This window comes from Gouania willdenowi, chromosome 15 (genome assembly GCF_900634775.1).
Source record: "Gouania willdenowi chromosome 15, fGouWil2.1, whole genome shotgun sequence".
NCBI classification, from domain to species: Eukaryota; Metazoa; Chordata; class Actinopteri; order Blenniiformes; family Gobiesocidae; genus Gouania; species Gouania willdenowi.
In genome coordinates, this window is record NC_041058.1 from 18,393,536 (window position 1) to 18,417,364 (window position 23,829).

At 37.1% G+C, this 23,829-nt stretch overlaps 1 protein-coding gene across 3 annotated transcripts in view; it reads right to left on the bottom strand.

The window, feature by feature from the left end:
- The window catches only part of LOC114476613 (collagen alpha-1(XIX) chain), a 132,918-nt gene that overhangs the window by 73,994 nt on the left and 35,095 nt on the right, over nt 1-23,829 (bottom strand). For 2 of the 3 annotated variants that reach the window (XM_028468392.1, XM_028468391.1), the window contains exons 11-13: nt 12,684-12,713; nt 12,568-12,594; nt 11,273-11,326 (exon numbers count right to left, since the gene is read on the bottom strand). In XM_028468392.1, the coding sequence (XP_028324193.1) occupies nt 11,273-11,326; nt 12,568-12,594; nt 12,684-12,713 (111 nt within the window). The remainder of the gene's footprint in view (nt 1-11,272; nt 11,327-12,567; nt 12,595-12,683; nt 12,714-23,829) is intronic. The other variant, XM_028468393.1, reaches the window with a different exon arrangement.

Genomic DNA, 23,829 nt, shown 5'->3' on the forward strand with positions numbered 1-23,829 from the left:
AATGATGAGGGAAGAAGGAAAAAGATGAGAGGCTTGGAGCTGCTTGAGTGGCAGAGAGTGACAATAATTCTCATGCCATGCCATATTACGCCTCTTTTCCGCTTACAAAGGGACACAGGTGGCACTTTGAGAGCGCTCAGTCGCAGGACGCAGTGTAGTATTGAAAAAAATATGCATTATAGAGCTATTTTAGCAAACATCCAATTCCTCACAAGTAGGCATTCAGCAAATACTGCAGCAAGAAGCAAAAACAGAGCCATAGAAGTGAAAAGACAGTCCAATAATTTTCATCATTGGAGATGAGTTTCAGGACCTGTTTGACTTCAATAACCACTGTACTAAGGATGTGTTGTTCAGGTAAAAGCTCTTCGTGTGACGAAGAGAAAAAAAAACCCCACAAAAAACACTTCAATACTTTATGCCTATTATCAGTTTCATCCCACTGGTAAATTGGAGTCAACAGACCAAGATGCAACAAATTATATCTACAAACAATGAAAAAACTATTTAAATTTCTGTTGACAAGTTCAACAAAAAGTCCATAGCCAAAAAACTGTTTGAAGTCAGTCAGCCCCTACTTTTCTCTGCATTTACCAAAAAACACGAGCATTAAAATATCACAATCATACCTATATGTATGTAACATTTAATTTGGACAGAAATGTTAATTAAACGTTAAACGTTTATGGAACAATGTAAGATGCTGTGCTTCATTAGAACTTCCTCTACCATGGAAAGTAAGAGTGCATGTGCCACGCCATAACACCTCGCAGATTTAGTGCCACATTTGATACCGTATTACTGATAAAAATGGTCTGCTCTTGATCAACTCCCGATCGATTGAAGCATCCTTAATATCTATCCATTCAGCTGTGCGTCTGTGCAGTGTTGGGATGGGTACTCAATAGATGGCCAAGGCCTTTTGAGCGTTTTCTCACTCTTAATGCTCTTAATGTCTGTTATTAGTCTTGGCTCTTTAACAAGTCTTCTCAAGACTTTTGGCAGAATTATTCCTTCACAGCAGATTGTACCCCTCCTTTGTTTACAGATAGTGAGTGTTTCTTAAATGCATTATCCAAGAATTGAATTAAAGAGGCTAGAAATCTCATTTGAATAAACATTAGTTCATTTTCCAAACCAAATATTTGAGGTCAGAGCAAATAAACTGTGCAAAGCTCTGCAGGGTGCTCGCTTCGGGGGCAGTAGCCCTTGGCAAGTCTTATGCTTCATATCACTCACCACGCACAGAAGATTACACAAAGGTTCCTCACTACCATATGTATATTATCTGCATTGCACTTCACCCTGGCATGCTATTAAAGTGGACACAGATGAATGTATCTAAATTTGCAGGCAGGATGAGTGTGAAGAATCAGAACACGAATAGCAGACTGTACCAGTATGCTGTAAGTAATGCAGCCTCCCACCACCGTGCCTCTATGCTCTGCAGTGTTCGGTGCTACATCTCTTCCCCTAACAGCATCCATTGCCCCCCCCCATCCCCCCCCCTGCATTCTTAGCTTTCTGTGTCCTACTCAATCTCCTTTGGTTCAAACAGCTGACGCAGATGGAGCTTGGATCCAAAATACTTCTTTAAAAGTATTTACATTCTCAGCATTTGTTAAACCATGTCTCCTGCCTGGACTCACCTTAATGTCAGGAGAGTGCCTTTGGATAATGCTAGACTTCTTGGAGCCAGTGGAATCCCATTGTTTGGATGACTAAATCCTATGGTGCACTGTGGGTTGTGGCAAAGGCCAGTCACCTCCTGTCCACCAACATACCTTGGCGCCTAAGTGAATTCAGTTTGGCTGACTTTATTTGATACATGACACTCTTACACTCCTGCTACCACCTGGCAGACATTGAAACAACATTAAGAGTGTCGGGAAAGTTTTGGACACGGGGCATGAGGGTGCCAGATCTTGATGAATGATAACACCAGTTCATGTATCGCCTGCAGTCCCCCTGGTGTGCAGAGGGACTGTAGTCGTAAGACGGGAGGTGTGTGGGTGAAGGACACACTCTGGCCATCTACAGCAGCCCTGACTCATTCTCAGAGGAGGCTTTGGCCTACATTACCCCTCGTTGAACATCAACATCTCACACATAGACCAACGCAACAAGCACAGATAACAAAAGACTCTTAAAGCTAAGGAACAAGGTACAACCAAAGCTGATCTCATTGAGTCTTGCTCCCATATCCTTTCCTGTAATTAACCGGCCAATTAATGTGTGTTTATTCTGGAAACTAATGGATGCAGCCAACTTGGGGTTCTCTGGGAAAGGCGAAAGTCAGACAGATAAATCAAAGCTCTGTGCAACTGTCCTTAGATGTGCCAAACACTTTCCCCTGTAACCCTCCCAGTTCCCAATTGGGTCTGAACATGAAACCTTTTCTTAGCCAATCAGGTCAATTCTTTGTTTCATCCTCCCTCCTAGTGCACTTGACATTGACAAGATTAATTGCCTCGTGCACTGGGCAAAAGTATTGCATCCTGATGTAATACAGGTGTCACAACTGCTCTCTGAATCTCCTCAATGTGATTTTTAGATACAACCGGGAAGAACAATCTATTCCGTCGCGTAAAGGAAAGGGTTAACAAATCTACCCCCTGCTGTGAAATCTCACAGGGTGTAAAATCCAGCCATAAAGTCTCAGCTGTGAGTCCTGCTGACCTGTAAATACTTCCCCCTGTGTTGCTCTGCTATTGAGCTTCAATGGGTCGAGCCATAGCAGTAACTACATATCTACATCACTCCACAGTTTCTAAAACACTGCTTTAAGAACACGCACGCACGCACGCACGCACGCACGCACGCACGCACGCACAACACACACACACACACACACACACACACACACACACACACACACCACACACACACACACACACACACACACACACACACACACACACACACACACACACACACACACACACACCATTGTAATGGTCGCCAACTGTGGCTGACTTGTTTAATACACCACGTAGTTGTTTTATAGTTAAACTCATTGGAGATACACTAAATTAAACAGACATTAATGTAAATCCATACATACAGTGCATTGCTCTTTTACTATAAAATTCTACTTTAGTGGGCGTCTATGATGTGCTATAAAATGACCTAGTACAGGAAAATGTTGTTTAATGGGCCACGTAAGCCCAGTGTGAAAAAATGCTTCACGGAATTTTAAATGAAGTAATTCATGTACAGTATAGTTAATATTAGGAAGACACTAGGATATTATTTCAGAATAACTTTGACATATTTAGGTAAAAAAATACAAAGCCCCCAGCAAATAGCTTGATAGCAGAAGGAGTTTAAACCACAGTCATCTGATCTACCATATATAAATAGACAATTTTGCTTGTTTGTTTTAAATTCATTTCCTGTAATTATTACTGCAATAATTTTGCTGTCAATGCCCACATATTAATTAAATACTCATACGGGTCAAAAGGTGGAAAAAGGTTAGCTTAAGGAAGCTTTCGAGGCAGGTCAAGACTAGTGTCTAACAAAGGTTAAAAATCCCTGCTATGAAACAGTTTCCATCCTTTAATGTATATCATTTTGTACAGCCTGTGACTTATTGTTAAAGAATGTGTCAGCAGGCTCTTTACCGTAATTTCTTCTTATTTTTGTTGCTTAGTTCGGAGCTAAATGCAGGGTCCACACATAGGGTTTTGTTTTTTTTAAATTAGTCTTGTCAAATGAATTAAACCTGGCAAGAAAATAATGTATTTTTACATACTTTTCTCAAGGTCTTCATTTACCCTCTATTGTCTATTTTGAGGGTATGGGTACCATCCTGCAGTTAGTATAGCTTGATAATTAGAGTCTCTAAATTGACTTATGCTTCAGTTCTGTAGTGGACTTTGACCTCATCCCAGTTTTATCCCAAGACAGAGTCAGATGGGATATGTGGGTACAAACAGAAAGAGCGAAACAGAGCTCCGGCTAAATGGATCCTGCAATTTTGTTCATTTATCAAATCAGCGAGCACTACCTTGAGAGAAACTGATGGCTCATTCTCATCAGGGACTCATTACATTATAATCGTCGCTGTAGGTGCTTTTGTAGAGGTCAACCATGTGAAACTGTTCATGCCAGTCTTCATCCATGGAGCAAGAAACCTCTGCCAAATGAAGCAGTTATACCAAAATTTGAAGCGATCTGTCATTTGGAGAAGGTAGATAATATTTCCAGAAAGAAGGATCAGTTGATATTTAAAGAATAGCAAACACATATTTTGATTCTGATATACAAACATGTCCACATGAGGATGTAGGGAAACCACAGTCCAAAATGTGTCTGTGGTAAAGATTGTTTTTGGATCAGGACGGATGTTTGAGTCATTCGTCAACGGTACACACCACTATTATTACCAAAACATAGCAATTACTAAAAGTGGTGGGCCAGTTAACTGTCCAACCAGCGACACAAACATCTTTTCAGGAGTTTGGACAGAAAGTGTCATTACTCTTGACATCAGGCAGTGGCTAATGGTTAAAAAGGTATTCAGTTTTTAATTTAAAAAAAAGAATGGATGTAAAAAGGCTTTGTGGAATAAAATTACTGAACCCAGATACATGGCAGTAGTGTTGGGGGCATCTTTGACAATTTTTCTCCTCTTCAGATTACATGCTGACTCTTTCTACCCTCCATTGTTGTTGCATGTAAAAAAGAAAAACTTGGTCTCATTTATTTATTTTTTCATTATTATTATTATTATTATTATTATTATTATTATTATTATTATTATTATTATTATTATTATTATTATTATTAATAAAACTACTACTACTAATATTAATAATATTAAATTCATAATATTGCATTGAATTCATGATCCAAACATTGTGCATCATATCGTCTTCTGGACTCAATATATCATCCCACTCCATTATATATATATATATAGTATTTTTCTTCAGTGTTTTTTCCTTGTAGACCCTGTTCTGTTGTTTTATTTGTTGTCTGACATGAGTATAAGGTCGTGGTTTTTCTAGTATGTGCTTGTATTGACATTACCTGTGCATTACATCTATTACCTGTGCATTACACACTACATGCGTTACACCTAATGTAACGCATGTAGTGTGTCGCATGTGGATCAAAGTAGCATGAACTGTTCATTTGTTGTCAAAAACAAAGCCTCTCACACAGAGGACTGTGGTTTGGCTTGGACCCAGGCTTGTCTGAGTGATGTTTACGTGTTACATCTAAGCGTGTGTTTTCTCTGCGTCCCATTGGTACTGCTTACAGTACACACGCACATACGTAGGTTCAGCTAATTGTAGGCAATAATGAATTCAATATACTTTCACGGCCTGCTTACCGGTTCATAATAAACAGCAGCTGTTGATAGACGAGAGGGATGTATAATGGACATTTGCCAAAACATGGTTGACTAAAGCTGAACCTGATTTCTCTCCAACATTTTTAACAGTTTTTCAAAATAAGGCTGATAATTTCCCTTGTCTTCTAAAAAAAAACTCCTGTCGACCAACACTTTAAGCATGTAAATGAAAACTACGGTACTATGGTGACATTTGAACACAGAAATGATAATATAAGAGACAAAGGTTTTTATAGCACTGTAATCCCTCAGCAGCAGCAACCATAAATCTTTTTTTATTCTGTCATCAGAAGCAACAATGTGGTGCAGCACACTATTAAAATCACTTCTCTCTTTGTGCTTCCTCTGATAATGACAGGTATTTCCTGCCGTGCCTTTTTTTTTTTTTATTATTAAAGCTCAACTTATATCCAGAGGTGTAAAGAGTACCGATATATCCTACTCAAGTAGAAATATTGTTACTTGATTGAAATTGTACTCAATTACAAGTACAAGTAAGTCCTACATAAAATAATAGTACTCAAAGTAAAAATTATTAGTTACTTTCACGTCCACGTTTTTTTTTTTTTTTTTGGTAATAAATCTTACCACGGTTCCCTTGCATACAGTAAACACCTCATGTATAAATTTACAGAGGAAGAGACTAAATCTTGCACAATTGGAACTTCATTTATTTTCCACAAAGGCATCTGTATAAAATAAAAGGTTTGTCAAAATGTACAATTCTTAATTTTACTTTTTTAAATGAAATAACGCCAACAAATTTAATTCAAAATTAAAAAAAAAAAAATTCTCAGACTAAGTATAGTTAAATTTATGAATTCTTAGACTGAGAAAATAACCAGCATTAAATGCTGTTCTGGCACTGTGCATTACATTTAATCTGATTGGTTCGACTATGATGTGATGCATTTAATTGTTGTTTGGTCATTTCTTTTTTTTGTAGTTTCACAATGTCTGTTGATCATTCAATTTTTATTTTTTTTAAATTCAGTAACGGTCGGGTTTAGAATTGTAACAAATTACTTAACTTCTTTTAAAACATACTTAAATACAAGTAAAATTACTGATTTATTTTTAAAAAAGTACAAGTACCCATGAAAGCAACTCAATTACAGTTACGTGAGTACTTGTAATCCATGACTTTTACCAATATATTTCAGAGACCAAAGCCATTTTGCAAAAAAGATCACGATGGTGTCAGTTGAAAAGACATCAATTGGGAATGGGAACACAACATTTTGTGCTTCAGGAAAAACTCTGTGGATAAACATGTTTAAAGGTATAAAATACTCCTGCATGTATTTATTTACTAATCTTTCCCACCATCAACCATCCAAACACTGTGTGCTTGCTCTCATCACCTCTGTAAACTAAAAGAGAATACGCAACTCTGTTTTATTTTAAATATGAGTGAATAAATCATTGAGTGGATCTTCAGTGCATTATTAATTGGAAGGAAACACATCTGTGGACAGAAAGCGTTAGCAACAAGTTACTTCCTCTGGGGCTTGTTGGGGTTTCATCATCTCTGCACTCACAGACAAACACTGTGCACTGCAGCACATCTGTCAGTAGTGTGTGTGTGTGTGTGTCTTTTCTAAATAAGAAGACAAGGACACCTTGACACGTTAGGGCCTTTCAGATGATCAAGGAAGGTTTAATAAAATTTGCCTTTCCACCTATCCACAGATTTTGTGAAGCATACAAACGATTGGTCTGTTTTAAATTACACAGAAAAGACGTGTTAGTTACACATGCGCCCTGCAGTCCCATCAGAACAAATTCCTCTACATTAGGCAATTACGCATGCCAGCATCACATGGATTTCTACACATCACCAGAAAATCAACATGATGTTCTTCAGCAACTGAAGCAAAGACTTTTAACGTGTAAAAAGCTACTAATAAGGCTTAATGTAGTGTCAGGCTAATATTCAAACTCCAGCACTTGCTTGGCTATTAGGGATTTCTTGAGGTGATACGCAGTCTTGGCCATGGATTAAACCATGCCCGCATTGAACCCACTTATATCCCTCTGCCAACTACTAGAAAAAGCATGTCGGAGAGACTTGGCACGACATTAAATAGCTACAGTTGCATCAGCAGCTCTGTGTAATTTAGCAATAATGAGCAGTATGTAGTCTGCCATACTATAAAAGAAAGAATGTATAGTTTAAAGCGAAGGTTCTTAACCTTTTCCCTGTGATGTACTCCTCGCTCGAAATAATGGTGTCAGCCAATTAGTCCATCACACACAGAGGTGAAAGAAGAGGTGGTTGAAAGAAGACAAGAATATCAACACCTGCTAGCCTAAACAACATTACAACAACATTTATTTGATGACAAAAATACATCAATGCATATTTTTAAAAAGATCTTTGTTCGTGTTGTCGCTCTGTTTCTGTGTGTTCGTTGTCTTCTGTCAGCACTAGCACAATTTCACTGGTCTATGTTGGCTAAGGATGCTCGGATCAAACATGAACCGATCGAGATAAACTTCCCTGAAAAAGGTTGATCCTATTTCTCCAGAAATAACAAACTTTTTATTGCAATGTGTGAAAAAGATATTAAAATACATTAAAATTGCTTCTGCCAAGGTAAGGGCTGACTGATTCTATTTTATTAATCTTATTTCATTGAAGTTTTTTTTTTATATTAAATCTGATCTGCTCTTTGGGAAATAATCATTTGTTGTAGCTTAGTGTGTTGTGTTTATTAAATTTTTTTTCGTATTGCTTTTTATAACAAATGTCTTTTATAATACAAAACAAATTTGTTGGCTTAGTTACTATGAGAGCACTCAGAGAGAGCCAAAAATCCTCTTTTCCAGATAGTGGCGGTTATCTTAATCAGTGATATTGATCATGATCATTTTGACGTAATGATGCTAACAGAGGTAATGATGGAGCACACTGTGCTTCAAGTTGTTAGAGTAGAAGGCATAAAAATAAGTATGAAATGAATGGTAACTTCACATCTTTTAATTCTAGTGTTTGGCTAACAATGTTGTCAAGAGTAGTTCATGAGAATTAGTGTTTCATGAAAAGTTAAAAGCCCTCATATTTAATTTATCATGTGACTGATATTCTCTATATCAGTGTTGGCTGGTACCACCGTCAATGATCATTAATCAGCCATCAGTCGCACACTTGACGTGTTTCCTGATTTAATCTTCATTTAACTTGGGCTTGAGATCGAGCAAGTAATTACCTCACAAATGGTTTTGGTTTAAGAATACCTTTTAATAAAACACTCACGTGCCGTTTGAGGTAGTTTTCATTGGCACGAAAAACAGCCAATTTTGCTGAACATAACTACAATTTTATAGTTAAGTGCCAGCTTTTTCCTTTCGCTACATAGTTTCCTTTTTACATCCTGCAACATAGTTGGACAGATCTAAGCCACAATGACAGCATCTAGCTTAGCACATCATTACAGAGAGTAATGAATATTTTAGCACACCACTGCCACCAAGGGGGACATATTCCTTTTACTGGTGCTCCCCTTCCTCGTTTTTTGATCCGCTGTAATGTGTCACTGAATCCCAAAGTCCTACTCTTTGCCTCCCATTCTGTGTCAATGCAATCCATTATAGATAGAACTGAGACATTCACATTACCATTAATGCCAATGTTTAATATGGAACCAATACGTTCCCATAAAATGCTGATCATGGTTCGCCTAGCCCTAACCTGCACCCCAACAAACTGAGATCATCATCTATCAAGGTAAAAAGATGAAAACAAGATTCTATGAATGTTAGAAAAAGGGTCACAAAAGTGTCTTTGCAAATGCCCTTGGTATTCCCACTTATGCTTTATGCTGTGGTATAGGATCACTGTAAATGGCATCATCTCTCCTCTCTTCTACGCAATATCCTCTATATCTCCTTGAAGTTAATCGCAATGGCTTGGGGTGGTCTTTTTGTTTTTTTTCCTTAACAATAAATTGAAGTAGACAGTTAAGAGATGCTCTAGTTTGAATCTGAAGCTTTATGAAAGCTTTCCACTTTTGGCTAGTGTGTGAAGGTTGTGAGGGTGGGCATTCTACATCAAGCTATTCTACAACATTTGTAAAACAGCCATGACTGTTGTGAGTCACAGACATAGATAAATATTGCTAATAGGGTGAGAGTCTGGCTGCTGTATCAGCTGACCACAGGCTCGCGCCTGGTAATGATACATGCCCGCTTCCCTAAAATAGACACCCGAACAGCCAAAACACAGGTTGGAAAACAACTTCGGCTCCGTGTGACTCCTCGAGCTAAGAATAGGAGGAAACCTTAGCACATTAACAGTCACCGTGAAATAAGCCAGCCATCAAAGACGGGGTATTATTAGATCAGAACTGTGTCTTCAGGAACGTCAGCAGCAGAGTCAAGAAAATGCCAGTTCAAAGCCCTGTGGCTGTTTTACATACCAATTCTAGAAATACGATTTTCAAAGACATTGTGGAACAATTAGAGAACAAAAAGGCTACAAAATACATAATAATAAAAACTTGCTTTTACCAATCAGCCAAAAAAATGAATGCAAGAATGATCAAACTGTATTTCTTTAAGTCTTACTGGGAATAAAATGAGAACATTGCAACAAACATCTGCACCAGCATTTTTGGCTCAAATAATCTTTGCCTTTCCAAATAGTTGGAAAGATTATCCTCCAAGAACTGATACCAGTGACGTTAGGTCATACATGGTTCACAATATTGGAATATGTTTTGGGTTGACTGTATTCACAACCTCATGGGTGGAAATCTGTTGATGGTTCTGACATCTGGATGCTCTGCAGATGTCTAGGCCAGGGGTGTCATTTTAGTTCAGGGGCCAAATTCGAAGCAGTTTGATATTAACAGTGAGCCAAAAATTCCACAAATTTTATGCAAGAAAAATACAAAATATGTAAGAAACTGACAATATCCAAGCAAAGAGTGATAAATATCAGTCCCAACAGGATCTTCACTTTACATTTCCCAGATTTTTTGACCAATATCTATTTAAATAGAAGTATTACAAAATTTTGTTAAATTATTACATAATAATTTACATAATAATTTACCAAAATGTTGTTTAACATTAAAAAAAATATTGCAATCATGCAATAAAAGCACTAAGAAAACTTTGAGTCCCTGCAAATATTGTTTTGTTTCATTTACAGAATGATTCATGTTTTCTCTGTCATTCTCCTGCGAGCTGAATTGGATGATCCAATGTGGAGCCATGAGTTTGACAGGTAGTCCTTGTGCATAATCTAAGATTTAGCTTCCTTTGCGAAAGACGAAACATTTGCTTGACCTATTAACCATTCCACAACCCAGACTGTGATCTATTTTACATTTTGCTGCAATGCTGTCATCTTGTTGCATTTTATCAAGACCGTCTTCAAGAAAAAAGAAATATGCCACTAACATTTTATATGTAATTGTTGTTTCTGACAACAGCCTCTCAGCAGTGATGTGATGGGAAAATTATATTGTTGCCCCTGGTGAACCTTAAGACCACCATATTTCAAGGTTTGCCCCAATGTCAATAAACAATGCCATTTTAATAAATTCCACTAGCTTAACAGTAAATACCAGATCTTTGTGCTTGCGTTCTTAACTAGAGTTGGTACACTAAGAGGTGACAAACAAATAAATCCCAACATTGTATCTAATTCAAGCTGGTCTTTGAGGAAACCAAATACTATTCACCTCCGCCACCCACTGGGACTCAACCATGTGTGCCGTCATTTATACAGTGAACGAGTGACCTTTTGACCAGGGAATCCATTCATTACAACAGACACACAGTACTCCTCTAATCTTTGCCTTGACTTTACAAGCAGTCATTCAGCTGCTGTTTGACAGGCCAGGTCCTCTCAGTCAGCACGGCCAAACAACTGGTGAACTGCTTCTGTTTACTCACCCTCTTGCCCTCCTTTCCTGGCTCCCCTGGTTGACCGGGCAATCCAGCTAATCCCTGAGGAAAGAACATGTCTCAAAGTGAACTGAGTACTACATTTGGCATTGCAAGAGCAGATTACACGATACTTCTGTGCAAACGATTGCAGACAGATGTTTGTGCCACATGTTCCCAGTAGACTAGCAGATAAGAGGACTCATTTGCTGCGACAGGCAGCGCAGCATCAGCTAAACTTGAGGTAACTACGATACATTGAAGTTGCACTCTTGTAATAATTTAATGTTTTGCCGATTGATCTCATTCCCATAAACATTCTATAGTATTGATCACCATTAACAAGTCTACTGCAATGGTGCACACCTCTGTTCTTACATTGGAAAGTTATTGAACCATCATCCAGCCAATTATAGCCGGTTGACAAAGCGAAACAATTCCATGATACCCTGTGACTCACTGCTGGCAGACAGTGGGAAGAGTTGAGGTACAAAACTAACGGCTAAGGACCATCTTGACACAAACAGCTTGAAAAGTGTGGATGTGTGCCATATTCTTAAGGAGAAGCTTGAGCTGTTAAATAGGCAGGCTTTTGCCAAACAATTAGTTTCATGTCATGTTGGCAGATGTTGGCAATTTTGTCCATTTTTGCTTTTGTTTGCTTAAACACGAGACATGTTTGTCAGATGCAAGCGGTAACAATGCATCTGTTTTCTTCAGGCTTGTTCTGTAATGTAAAAGCAGCTTTGTTATTTACAGTTTGACTTGATGACACAAGTTTTCAAGTTATCCTTTTTATCTTCATGTACAAACTTCAAGACTTTTATAAGACATTACCTAACTACAGTATATAATGATTACAGACTAGTGATTCACCAGTAAATGCAAATACCTTGGGGAGGAAGGCTCTGGTAATTGTGTAATAATTGCAAAGTTATATGCATAAATGATGGAAAATTCACTTCTCTGCAACTAAGTGCATGAACAGAATGTATTGGTTGTTTTGTTTTCTTAGTCGGGAGCATCCTGTAGTTTGTGTGACTTCTTCATTTTCCCCTAATAGGCACTTTGAAGCTCCAGTTGATCAGACTTTCATTCCACTATTCTGCAAAGTATCTTTATAAGAAACTATCAGCGAGTTAATGAAGGTTTATGTTGAGTGGTGGTCGTACTTTGAAGTTCCTTTCCCAGGGTATGCTTATGGAGGTTTAAATCACTGATTTGTTGACTATTAAACTGAAGCACTTGCTTGATTAAAAAAAAAAAAAAAAGTAATAAGAAAAAGGAGGAACTTCATTGGTTACCTTCTCTCCTTTGGCACCTGGGGGTCCCTGCAAAAAGGGACATGAACATTTTACATTGATTAAATAAAATGCACAAAACAAAAAGTGCAACATTTAATAATGAAAGTTAAAACTACCTGATCTCCTTTGAGACATTTCACGTCAACCTGAAAAAAAAGTTTCAAAGAAATAATGCATTAGTCATGAAAAAATGCAGAACACGGTTTGATAAACAATGTTGAGTGGTTCAGGGTAGACAACGCGATCGGTCAAAAAAGTAGTCATTCTTGACTGCAGTGACCTGAAGACGGGTCAAGGCATGACTATCACAACTCTCCCGACACCCTGCTGGGCACTGGGTGGAAAGAAACAGATACCAGTCAGCAGGGTTTCAGAAGGAACACAAGGCCACTTGCATCCTATCACATTTCAAATACAAGCCTTTCCTCTGGAGTCCTTTTTTTAATTAACCTCTAATCGTCAGGGAATAAAGAACTTTTTTTTTTTTACTTTAATGCATCTTTCTTTTTCATAAAGACCTTGCACAAAGTAGCCATCATAGGGAGATTGTCAGCCTAAGCATTTTTGTAGCTGTGTGTATAAAAAGTGAGAACGCTGTGACCTGTGACTCAACATAACAGAACAAGCCTTGGCCTCTCGGCGCTTCTTTTGCTAATAAATCAATTATTCATGTACAGCACAAAGTTCTGACCTTACCATACAAAATTCAACCCTAAGCTTTTTTCTTACTTTCCTCCCAGTGATTCTGCTCATGCTCGCCCTCCTGATTACAGGCCTGATGTAAGAAGATTTGTTCAGACCATGTTGGAATGATTGTTACTTTGCCTATCCTTGAATAAAGTCAATCTTTCAAAAAGCCAAAAGGCATGCGGAAGCAATTTAGTGGCATAAAAGAGCGAGCCAGAGGTTCTGGAATAAAGTTTCTGTTTCACTCCAGTGATGATCAAAAGTGACAGGTTGATCCCTTCATTATGCAGACAATTAGCCAACCACTTGCAAACCTTTAAAGCGAAGTAACAAATCAAAGTCCTCTGCTATAATGTGCTGTGAGTATAAGCGTTAGCATTCATGAACACATCTTCACGTCTTCTGGAATATGTACTTTCAATTTGTGCACAACCAGGAAAGGAGCAAGTTATGGCCGATTTTAATAAGAACAGGAAATGTATCTTTCCTAAAGTCTAAATAAGAATACATAAAGCATAGTGAGTCTCCTGCAGGCAGCTTAAATGCAAAAAGTCTGCAAAGACGAAAGCCACCAGCCCAATAGGCACATGTCTTATCCTCTGAAGATACAGTCAGTGACTACACGGGCCCACCCTGAGGCTGAAAGCTCCGTTCTTCCCTACCTGGCTGCTCATCCCTGTCTGTCCTTTTTGGTGCAGGGATGCCCACTAAGCACAGTCTACTATTGACCCATTCCCATGCAATGGTATTGTGACAAAGTTGTGGCTGCTCACCTGAGTGCCTCCCTTCACCATCTCTGTCGGAAGCACATTTTAACACGGTGTACATAGCCCTAGTCAGCCAAAGGCTTTGATATTTACAAATCTTAGTTTAGCTCTTTTTAGGTCATATCCTCGAGAGTATTTCTACATTCTTTCAATGTCTTTCCATACACAGCTAGCATTATAATTAACAGGAGAAAAGTCTGAACTTTCTCTCAGCTCTGGATCTCTAGAGATAGCTAACAATTAGTGAAAAACCTTTTCATGACACTGAGCTAAGTCGATGCAATACACTTCTCAGTATTTGAAATTTTTGCATGTTTTGGTGCAGCAAAACCAATTACAAAAACTTTAACTCCCTCTTACATGCAAACAGATCACAATCTATTGACTGTGTGCCATGTTTTACCAAACAGTATGACATCATGAAAGATAGTCAGACTGAAAAACAGATATTTTAAGATTTTAAGCTGTTAAGCATGCTAATCCAGCATTTTAGTGCTTTTGCTTTTATGAGATTCTATTGACCACTGACCATCAGATGTTCCTCAAATAAAAGTTAATCAATATTTGGAGTTTTAATCCATTTTACTGTCTAAATCACGTGTCAAAGTCAAGGGGCCAAATCTGGCCTTTTAAAGCTCCCAATTCGTCCCGCAGGGGAAAGTAAAAATTATTGTGAAAACATGGCTCATTGTGTAAATCACCAAATGATTCAGTTGTAAATATCAAAATAAACAAATTCAATGAAAGTACACATTTTTGTCCAGGGCTCACAGTTTTCCCACGCCTATATCAAATGATGGCAGTCATTTTTCATCACAAATTGTTGTATGTACTTTCAATTTTTTTGAAACAAAATCAAGAAAATGTCAGATCCTGCAGGCACTGATATCTGTCACTTATTAAGTGGATATTGTCGGTGCCTTAGATACTTTAAATACTATTTTACGTAATAGTGCAAACTAGGGCACATTAGTTGTGACACCCCTGGTCTAAACGATTGCCAGTAAGCTACATATCCCTGTTATGGGGATTTTTAGGAGACTCTTTACTACTATATCCTTCTGAATATGCTTTTTCTGTCACTTTCAATACCAACACATTCTGGATCCAGGATAAATACTCTGTGATGCTCTATTGTCTTCACAGAAACACACAGACATCATTATAACTTCAAGGCTGGCAGATAAAGCATTGCACCTACAATTATACGGTGAGCTCTACCCAAAGACAACAGCAACAACAACACAAAGACCCAATAAAAGAAGAAAAATAAAAGTACAGCAGATATGGCAACTAATTACAGGGAGAAAAACATTATGTTTCATCCTCGGTGCAAATCCCACTGTGGGGTGAAAAGGAGAGCAAACTTTGATAAGACCATTATCTGAATTGTTACAAAAGTGAATTAAAATTCATGTCAGCGATGTGATTGAAGACCCCTCAAAATGTCACTAAAGGGAACAACATGTCAGAGCCCAATCTTAGGAAACACAGGGAATGAAAAATACTTGACGATGATGCATTCACAACATTTTAGATTAAATGTTAAAATACCGCAAATAGCAAGACTTCAAGCAGCCCTCAAACTAGAATGTAAGTGTACGTTGCTGACATTTGTTTTGCCGTCGGCTTTATTATCGCAAACTACATTTTGGGACAGACAAGACAAAAAGCACGTGTCTGTAGGAAACATCCTTTTAAATAAAAGAAAACCTTGCATTTGAAACACTTTCCTTTGGCTGGGAAACAATCTTCTTCATTTCAACATCAAAATGATCTCGCACAGTTTTGACACTTACAACAGGCTATTCTTCAGTCGGTCATGTTTGGAGCAGAAATAAAAGCAGCACTTTATTTGATCTGAGAAATCTTCTCGACACACATACAAATCTTTTAATATATACTGTATGTTTTACACAAAATAAAGAATATATTTTCATGTATGAAAATCGTCATATAGTTGTTCCCGCACTGTAAAAATACCACTCCTGATATTGTTCCTTATGGATCTGCTGGACCTCGTGAGAAAATAATGCTATCAAATCATTCAAACCATGACCTAATTTTAGCAAGGACAGTTGTTTTAGTGTTGTTAACCTTTCAATGAAAAGCCTGCAGGTGCGATTGAACTGTATAAGCTCAGGGCAAAGTCAAGCCTCTGTGAAAGTAGAAGGACACGAGATAAAGAGTGATAGCTGATGAATGAGGCTTGACACATATTGACAGGCTAAATTTAAATAAGCCTTGTTAGGTGTGACACATTTGGGCCACGACTCTTTGAGGGGAGGTAGAGAACAGGACAGATAGGGGTGAAAGATGGGGATTATTATCATACCGATTATGAAGAAAGGTGGTCAAAAACACGGAACAAACACACAAGTAATCTAGTTTATGGTCACATTTTTCACAGCACACAAAAATAACAAAATTAGTAAATGTGCCCAAAGCTAATATACTGTAAGTAGTAACCTGAAAATGTATTTGAGTGCATTTCCTAGTCCAGTTGTAATTAAACGTCGCTGCCTGTATGCTTGTCCTGTAGACCAAACTAAAGGTATCTGTCATGAGATAATATAACGTTAGAAACGAGACTAGGAATATGGGGCGCTGATTGTAAAGTTGCACATGTTAAAATAAACAGAATTTTTTTGCAACATTTAGCAACAAACCACATTTAAAATTTTATTTCATTTAATTTAAACATTTTGTCTGCTACTTTTGACCAGATTTGCAGCAGTATTTGTGAAATGTATTTTCTCGTAAACATATAATGTCAATGTTAAATGTTAAATCGAAATCTAAATGTTAGATCCATCCATCCATTTTCAGACCCGCTTGTTCCTGTTTTTCAGGGTCGCATGGGTTTGTCGGTGCCTATCTGAATGTTATAACTAATTGTTAAATCTAAATCTAAATGTTGAATCTAAATGTTAAAGGTTAAATCCAAATGTCACGGGTGAAACTAAATGTTAAGCTTATATGCAAATTCACCAAAAATAGAAGCTCATTCTGTTGAATTTGCGTTTTAGTTAAATATTCAGTTTCACCCGTGAAATTTAGATTTAATATTCAACATTTAGATTCATTATTTAGATTCAGATTTAAGATTTAGATGTAACATTTACATCTAACATTTACGTTTAACATTTACATTTATATTTAATATGTAACATTTACATTTAGATTTAACATTAACATTATATTTTATTATATTAGAAAAGAAACATCACAAATTTTACAAATATTGCTGCAAATCATGTCAAAAGCAACGTATACAAAAAAAAAAAAAAACTGTTTTTAAACAAGCTTTGTTGCTAAATGTTGCAAAAAGTTGCTCTTTATTTTAGCATTTGTAACTTTACAATCGCAAAATAGGAATCTAAATAATATATGAATCTTTATGGAATGTGTAAGCTGTAAGCTCCCAGGTAACAGTTGATCAGCTGACTTATTTGGTCAGTCAACATTTGCTGGAGCGACTGTGTATGAATAGGCAAAGGAAAGAAGGAGATTTGCACCTAGTACTACACATATTCAATTATTTACTAAAAATACTACAGTTCCTACAATAAACATTTAGAATTTCTAATTACAATATCGCTTTATATATTTCTACAGCAAATGTGTTGAATAGCATATTATTGAATCATACCTCACTTTTACACTCAAGGACACAAAAATCCAAAAAAAAAACTCTGCTCAAAAATAACTTAACCCACATCTGCAACTGCTCTGACCATTTTTTTATTATTAGAAAACACCTCTGCCTCCATGCAGTGTCAGTAATAGGGCAGTGGCGTCAAAGGTATACATGTTAACTTGTTGTTTTAATAGAATCAACAGCCTCACCAGTTTGCCAGTGCAATCAGACACATGGGGATCTAAATACAAGTTTTCCTTTTCACTAATGTGAGCGCTGTGAAGGGAATTGAGCAGCAAACAAGCACAAAGCCAAACATTCTGTATACAACCATGGTTCAGTAGTGAACACTTCATTTTCAACATTTGTGTACTTTTATTTAAAATATCGAGGTAATGCTTCTTTACAAGCTGACATAAATATGCATATTATCAGTAAAATGGCTACTACGTATAATTGACTGGGAATTTATAATAGAATAATAGTTAAATGAAGCAGGGGTGAGTCTGTTTATAGGGTGGCCTTATTGCATTGCATTATATTTGCACCTCATTACTTCTAAAACATGGTAGTTGTGGATTAATTATTGTATCAGTTATCATAAATTGCGAACTAGAAGTTTACCATTGTTAATCAAAAGTCTAATTAAACCTCCACAAACAAATGAATTTAAAACTCATTAAGAACTTATCTCAGTCATGACCCTGTATTTACACACATTATGAACATGCAATATGGTCTGCCTATTTCATTAATTATAGTAAAAGTACAACTCTATACTAACAAATGTATGTGGATCACATAGTTATAAATACTTAATCAAATATCACAGTTTGCATCTGAGATACAATCTTTTAGGAAAATGCCGGTACATATATTATCCGTAATGAAGCTGACAGTCGACGAAATCAATTTAAATTGAAATATTGTTGTAGGATTATGTAAAATGTTTGTGCTGGTCCTGTAAGTAAAACAGTTTCACACTTCACGCACAACACATTTTCTATGTAACACAATAACCAAAACAGTTCCTGTTTTTTTTAACTATATAATAATTTCGAATACTCCATTTTTCACAGTGAGAGAAGAGAAGACAAGCTCTGTGGGAATGCACAACATCTGGACTCATCTGACGCCAAGATTAGAACAACAACAGTGAGCTTTAGCATTTAGGCTGCCCTGTAGTCCTGCAAAGGTAGCTTCATGTACATTTGTTTAGACAAAGATTATGGGTCTGGTGTAGGTTAGTTTAGTATGTTATTCTTGTTGCGTGGTGCTGCACTTGGTTGGGTGTTAATCTGTCCTTACTAAGGTTGAGTGTACAAACCCCATTTGGTTTTGTTGTCTTGTTTTACGTGTTCAGGTTTCACTTTGCCCTCGTGTCTCCACCCAGGTGTGCCCAATCTTCCTGATTGCCTTCTCATTACTTTTTAAAGTGTGCGTGACCAAATGTTTCCTTAGTCAAAAGTCTTCCTTGTCCCATCTAGTCATTTTTTTTAATTTTTTTTTTTAAATAATCGGTTTTGGTTTTATTGACCTGGTTTAGATTAGTTTGGTTTAGTTTGAATTAACTTTTTTACCCACAGGGGTAAAGAGTACTGATATATCCTACTCAAGTAGTAGTAATACTCGTTGATTGAAATTGTACTAAATGATGGGTTTTTTCTTCCTTATTATGAATTTAATATTTTCATAAGCGCACTGAGATAACTTTGTTGTAAATTGCACTATACAAATAAAGTTGAATTGAATTGAACTGAATTAAGTATAGATACATTTATGAACTCTGAAACTGAGAAAATAACCAACATTCAATGCTGTTCAGGCGCGGTGCATTACGTTTAATCCGATTGGTCGGCTATGATGTGATGCATTTGATTATTGTCCGGTCATTTCATTTTTTGTAGTTTCACAATGGCCGTCGATCATTTTAAAACAAAAAAAGATTAACGGTTGGGTGTAAAAATGCTACAAATTACTTCTTTTAAAGTACAAGTGAAATTGCTGATTTAGAAATATACTTAAAAAAGCAACTCAATTACTGTAACATGAGTACTTGTAATAATCTATTACTTTCACCTCTTCGCCTGGGGACCAACACTTCAATCCCCACCTTCAAACCACTGAGATCATTAACTAAATCTATTTTAAATCTGTCTGTATGAAATAAATATTGCATACTATTCTGACACCGTTTGTTCTGAAGAAACTCTGCCATTTGACTTCTTTAAAAAATTGCATGTTTACAATAATAGCTTGTTAAATCTTTATAATTACACATTTTGAGTTTATTTTACCTAAGTCTTAGATGCACTGCTCTGTATTTATCACTTACGTATTCCTATAAGTATTCATTATAGCCTGAAGAGGCTCTATTGTTGACATGTATTCAGTCAGTTCCTACATATAAGACAAACATGTCAACTGCTCATCTGTCTCATGCACTCAATAGCACTTGATAGCTGTAGGATCATCAGCAAGTGCACAAAGGCGTGCGTGAGATGTGGACTACAGGGACCCTTCTGACATTGTTGGCTTCTGTTGCAGGCTGTGAGCGTTGTTTCATTTACTGGGAAGGACAAAGGAGACGGAGGGGGCTGGGACTATAGGCTGGTGGCGGCTGTGTGGCACTTTTTTTTTTCTTCCTGCAGAGCAAGGTCAGAACACTGTGGGGAGCTGTGTACACTCGGCTGCTAATTACACAAACCACTGTGCCTCGTTACTCCTGCGGCGGTGGGCCGCAAGACAATCTGGCAACTCCCCAGCACAGGACAACTAAAGGGAGTAAACACAGGCAGAAAAGTGGGAATGATCGAATTCAGTCTAATTATGTTTACTTATACCTTCTACCAGCAAGAACAGCTATAGGTCAGTGACCCTGTCTGACAAACAGAGTTTGAGAAACTATACAACATTTAATCACCGTGAAAGCGGTTGCATTTCCTATTGGGTAAAAAGCTAAATTCAAACTGCTGAGCTTATATACTGAGTATTGTGAAGAGGAATGTTGTTATCCTAAATGACAGGATGAAGCGCAGCAGAATAGGATCCCCTAGTGACATACCTTCAGTGCTGGCCTGCAGATGCCTGAGAGGTTACAGCAGAACATGCTTTTTGTCATAGTCTATTCCAGTTATTCTCAACTGGTGGGTCGGGACCCAAAAGTGGGACAGCTGATAAAAAAATAAATACTTATCGTCTCTCATGTTGAACTGTGAAATGCTTGTTACACAGGAAAATATATGAATTTCGTTTTTAAAAAGATGATACATGTGTTCTCAACAGCTATTTTTTAAAAAAAATAAATAAATTTGAATGGTTGATTTTTAAAAAAATAGGTCACAATTTAATAATCTTGGAAGAAAGTGGGTCCCAGGGTGAGACCCTTTGATAACACCCGGTCTATTCAATTGAAGAATTAATGAACTAATGCAACATTATTATCATTACATTTATGTAAAATGCATCTCAATCACTGATGTTCAACTATAATGCCAAATAAAGATAAAAAGCAAAGAAGATATCATGCTACTTTCTATCTTCTTGACAGTTTTTGTCCAAAGCTTCATCTTCTTCTTCTTCTTCTTCTTCTCCTTCTTCAGCCAAACATCCTGTTCTTACTAAGGTAACTTGAATTACAAGATAACACAGTGTGCACTTTGCTTGTCCCACAGGAGGCGTATCTGCAAAACGATACCAGATCACATGCTCATACATAGAATTCTGTCTTCTCAGGTGACTCCTGAAGCTTTAAATACCACACTGGCTTTAAAAATGGAGTATGAGCTAATTGCAGTAAAAGAACAGATCGGGTAATTGAGGTGTTGAAGTAGCTGGGAAGGTGAATAGGTAAATAACATCCATTGATCGCCTTGTTTCTACACAACAGTAAAGAAAAATAGAGATGTTCCCCCCCACACACACACACATTTTATTTTATAGATAAGTACTGTACTCAGGCCTTTATTGACCAACCATCTTCAAATACATAATAATAAATTGGTGAAATAATAAGAATGTGTCCCGCAATGTATATATTACTAAGAAAACACAAAGTGTGATAAAGATATAGAATTAAAAAATATGAACACATATTGCTTTAAATTTCTTGACAGTAGTAATACTATTGTTGTTTTCCACTAAACAACTACTGCATAATGTGTTTGATTTCAGATATATGTTTTGTATCAATGCCCACCAATGTTTTTCAGCATCTTTTGATTAATAATTCAGATTTATAAATTCTTGAATATTGATAAAGGTACAGATACAGTATATACTAATACTTAATAATTGACTTTTGCATTGGTTTAAAACATTGATCTTAGCCTGCTTCTTACTATAAATGATGTTTTAGAAGATTTAGGTCTTTAGAACCGATTACTATAGGAGATTAACTGCTGTGAAGGAGTCGTCTTATTTAGTCGATGAGGCTCAATTTCATCTAGTCATTTAGTGAGACACTGGGGACACTGGTTTTAACCCATTAATCCTTTACTGCTCAGTGATCACCAATAAGACATGGGGGAGGAATATTTTCTCATGTTTCAGTATCCAGCCATCATTTTAATTTAGAGCAAATAGTAGGGTTAGGTCAAGAAATCATTAAAAATCACATACATGGCACGGCAGCTAATTTCTTTGCTTGGGACACTGCTATTAAATTATGCAAATGATTCTATACACGAATATGTCATGTGTTTCGACAATTATGAATAATAGTTGAGAGTCCTCTATGCTAAGAAAGACAAATAATCCATTAGGCTGATTCTGACAGTAACATGACTGCATGGTAAGAATAGCTAATGCAGAGCTGTTACACTCAGGAACACTGTTATTGCAGACCATTCTACTGTACCTCGTCTATACTCAATCTGTTCTGCTCTCAGGCAAAAACACTCAGTCCAACGGGAAGTAAAGAATACTGAATATATGAAGTGTTTTCAAATGACTTTTAAATATGATGGGAAATGTTTAAATGTAGCTAGTATGTTTGCAGGTCAGTCATTAAACTGGGGCCCTAAGTGTAGATTCCCATCAGCCTAAAATGTTCACATTCTTCGACTCCTCAGCCAAGTACGATTTAAAGGTGCAGTCTGCAGCTCTTTTTGTCATATTTGCTAAAGCTGTCACTATGTAAGGACAGCTTTACATGAAACTAGTAGTTTATGAAAAAAAACAGACTCATTGAGCCCCCCCTGCTGCTCCTGCAGCCTTTGGCAGATTGCCAGAATGCACCACGACCGAGCAAAAAGAATCAGAGCCAGGATTGTGTTTGATGGGATGTCTGACAGCTGTTGCTCACAGGCCCCGCCCCTTTCCCGGGGCTGTAGCGCTGTTTTTTTTAGTGTATGTATATTAGCGACTTTTCTGCTTGAAAGGTAATTACTGCTGCTTGATTATGTCTGATTTGTAATTGTTACACTAGAACTCTGTGGTGCATGTGTTGTTCATGTGCGCGCAGCAGCCTCTGTATGGGCTGCTGTAAGTGACACTGTTTTGTTGCTGCTGCTGCTGAGGTGTGGCACATAGAGAGAGAGAAGCTCTGCAGTAACATGCTTTTGACAGAGCATGTTATATATTTTTCAACCTTGGGGTTGTGACCCCATGTGGGGTCGCTTGAAATGGCTTGTAATTGATTAAAAAAATACTGATTAAAATATAGAATACAAACTCAAACATGTATTCTAAAACTGTATTTTATACTTTCACTTTCTTAAATATAAATATAGTTCAAATAAAATGTACATACATAGAGCATCTTGTTACTTGGTGCACTACTCCTGGCTTCTTTGTAAACATGAAACATGATTAGAAACTAATTCCGGAGAAAAAAATGTGCCTGGCGTTGCCAGAAATTTGTGATATAAAAATGGGGTCTGTGTTTGCCGAGGATATTAATAAATATGATGTACAGATTAATGTGTTTCTGGGACTCAGCTTCTGATTTAGACTTTCAAAAGATCAAACTCAGGAATGAATGCACGCTCAACCTGTACTGACCCTGTTTGCTTCCCTTATTGTTATATCCTTGTTTGTTGTCTGTTTTGTGTAAAAATGTCTAAAAAAAAACAAAGTAAAAAAAAATAAAATAAAAATATGGTCACGACCCAAAAAATGTTGGGAACCACTGGTTTAAGGGGAAGTAAAGGCCTTGGACTATTCAGA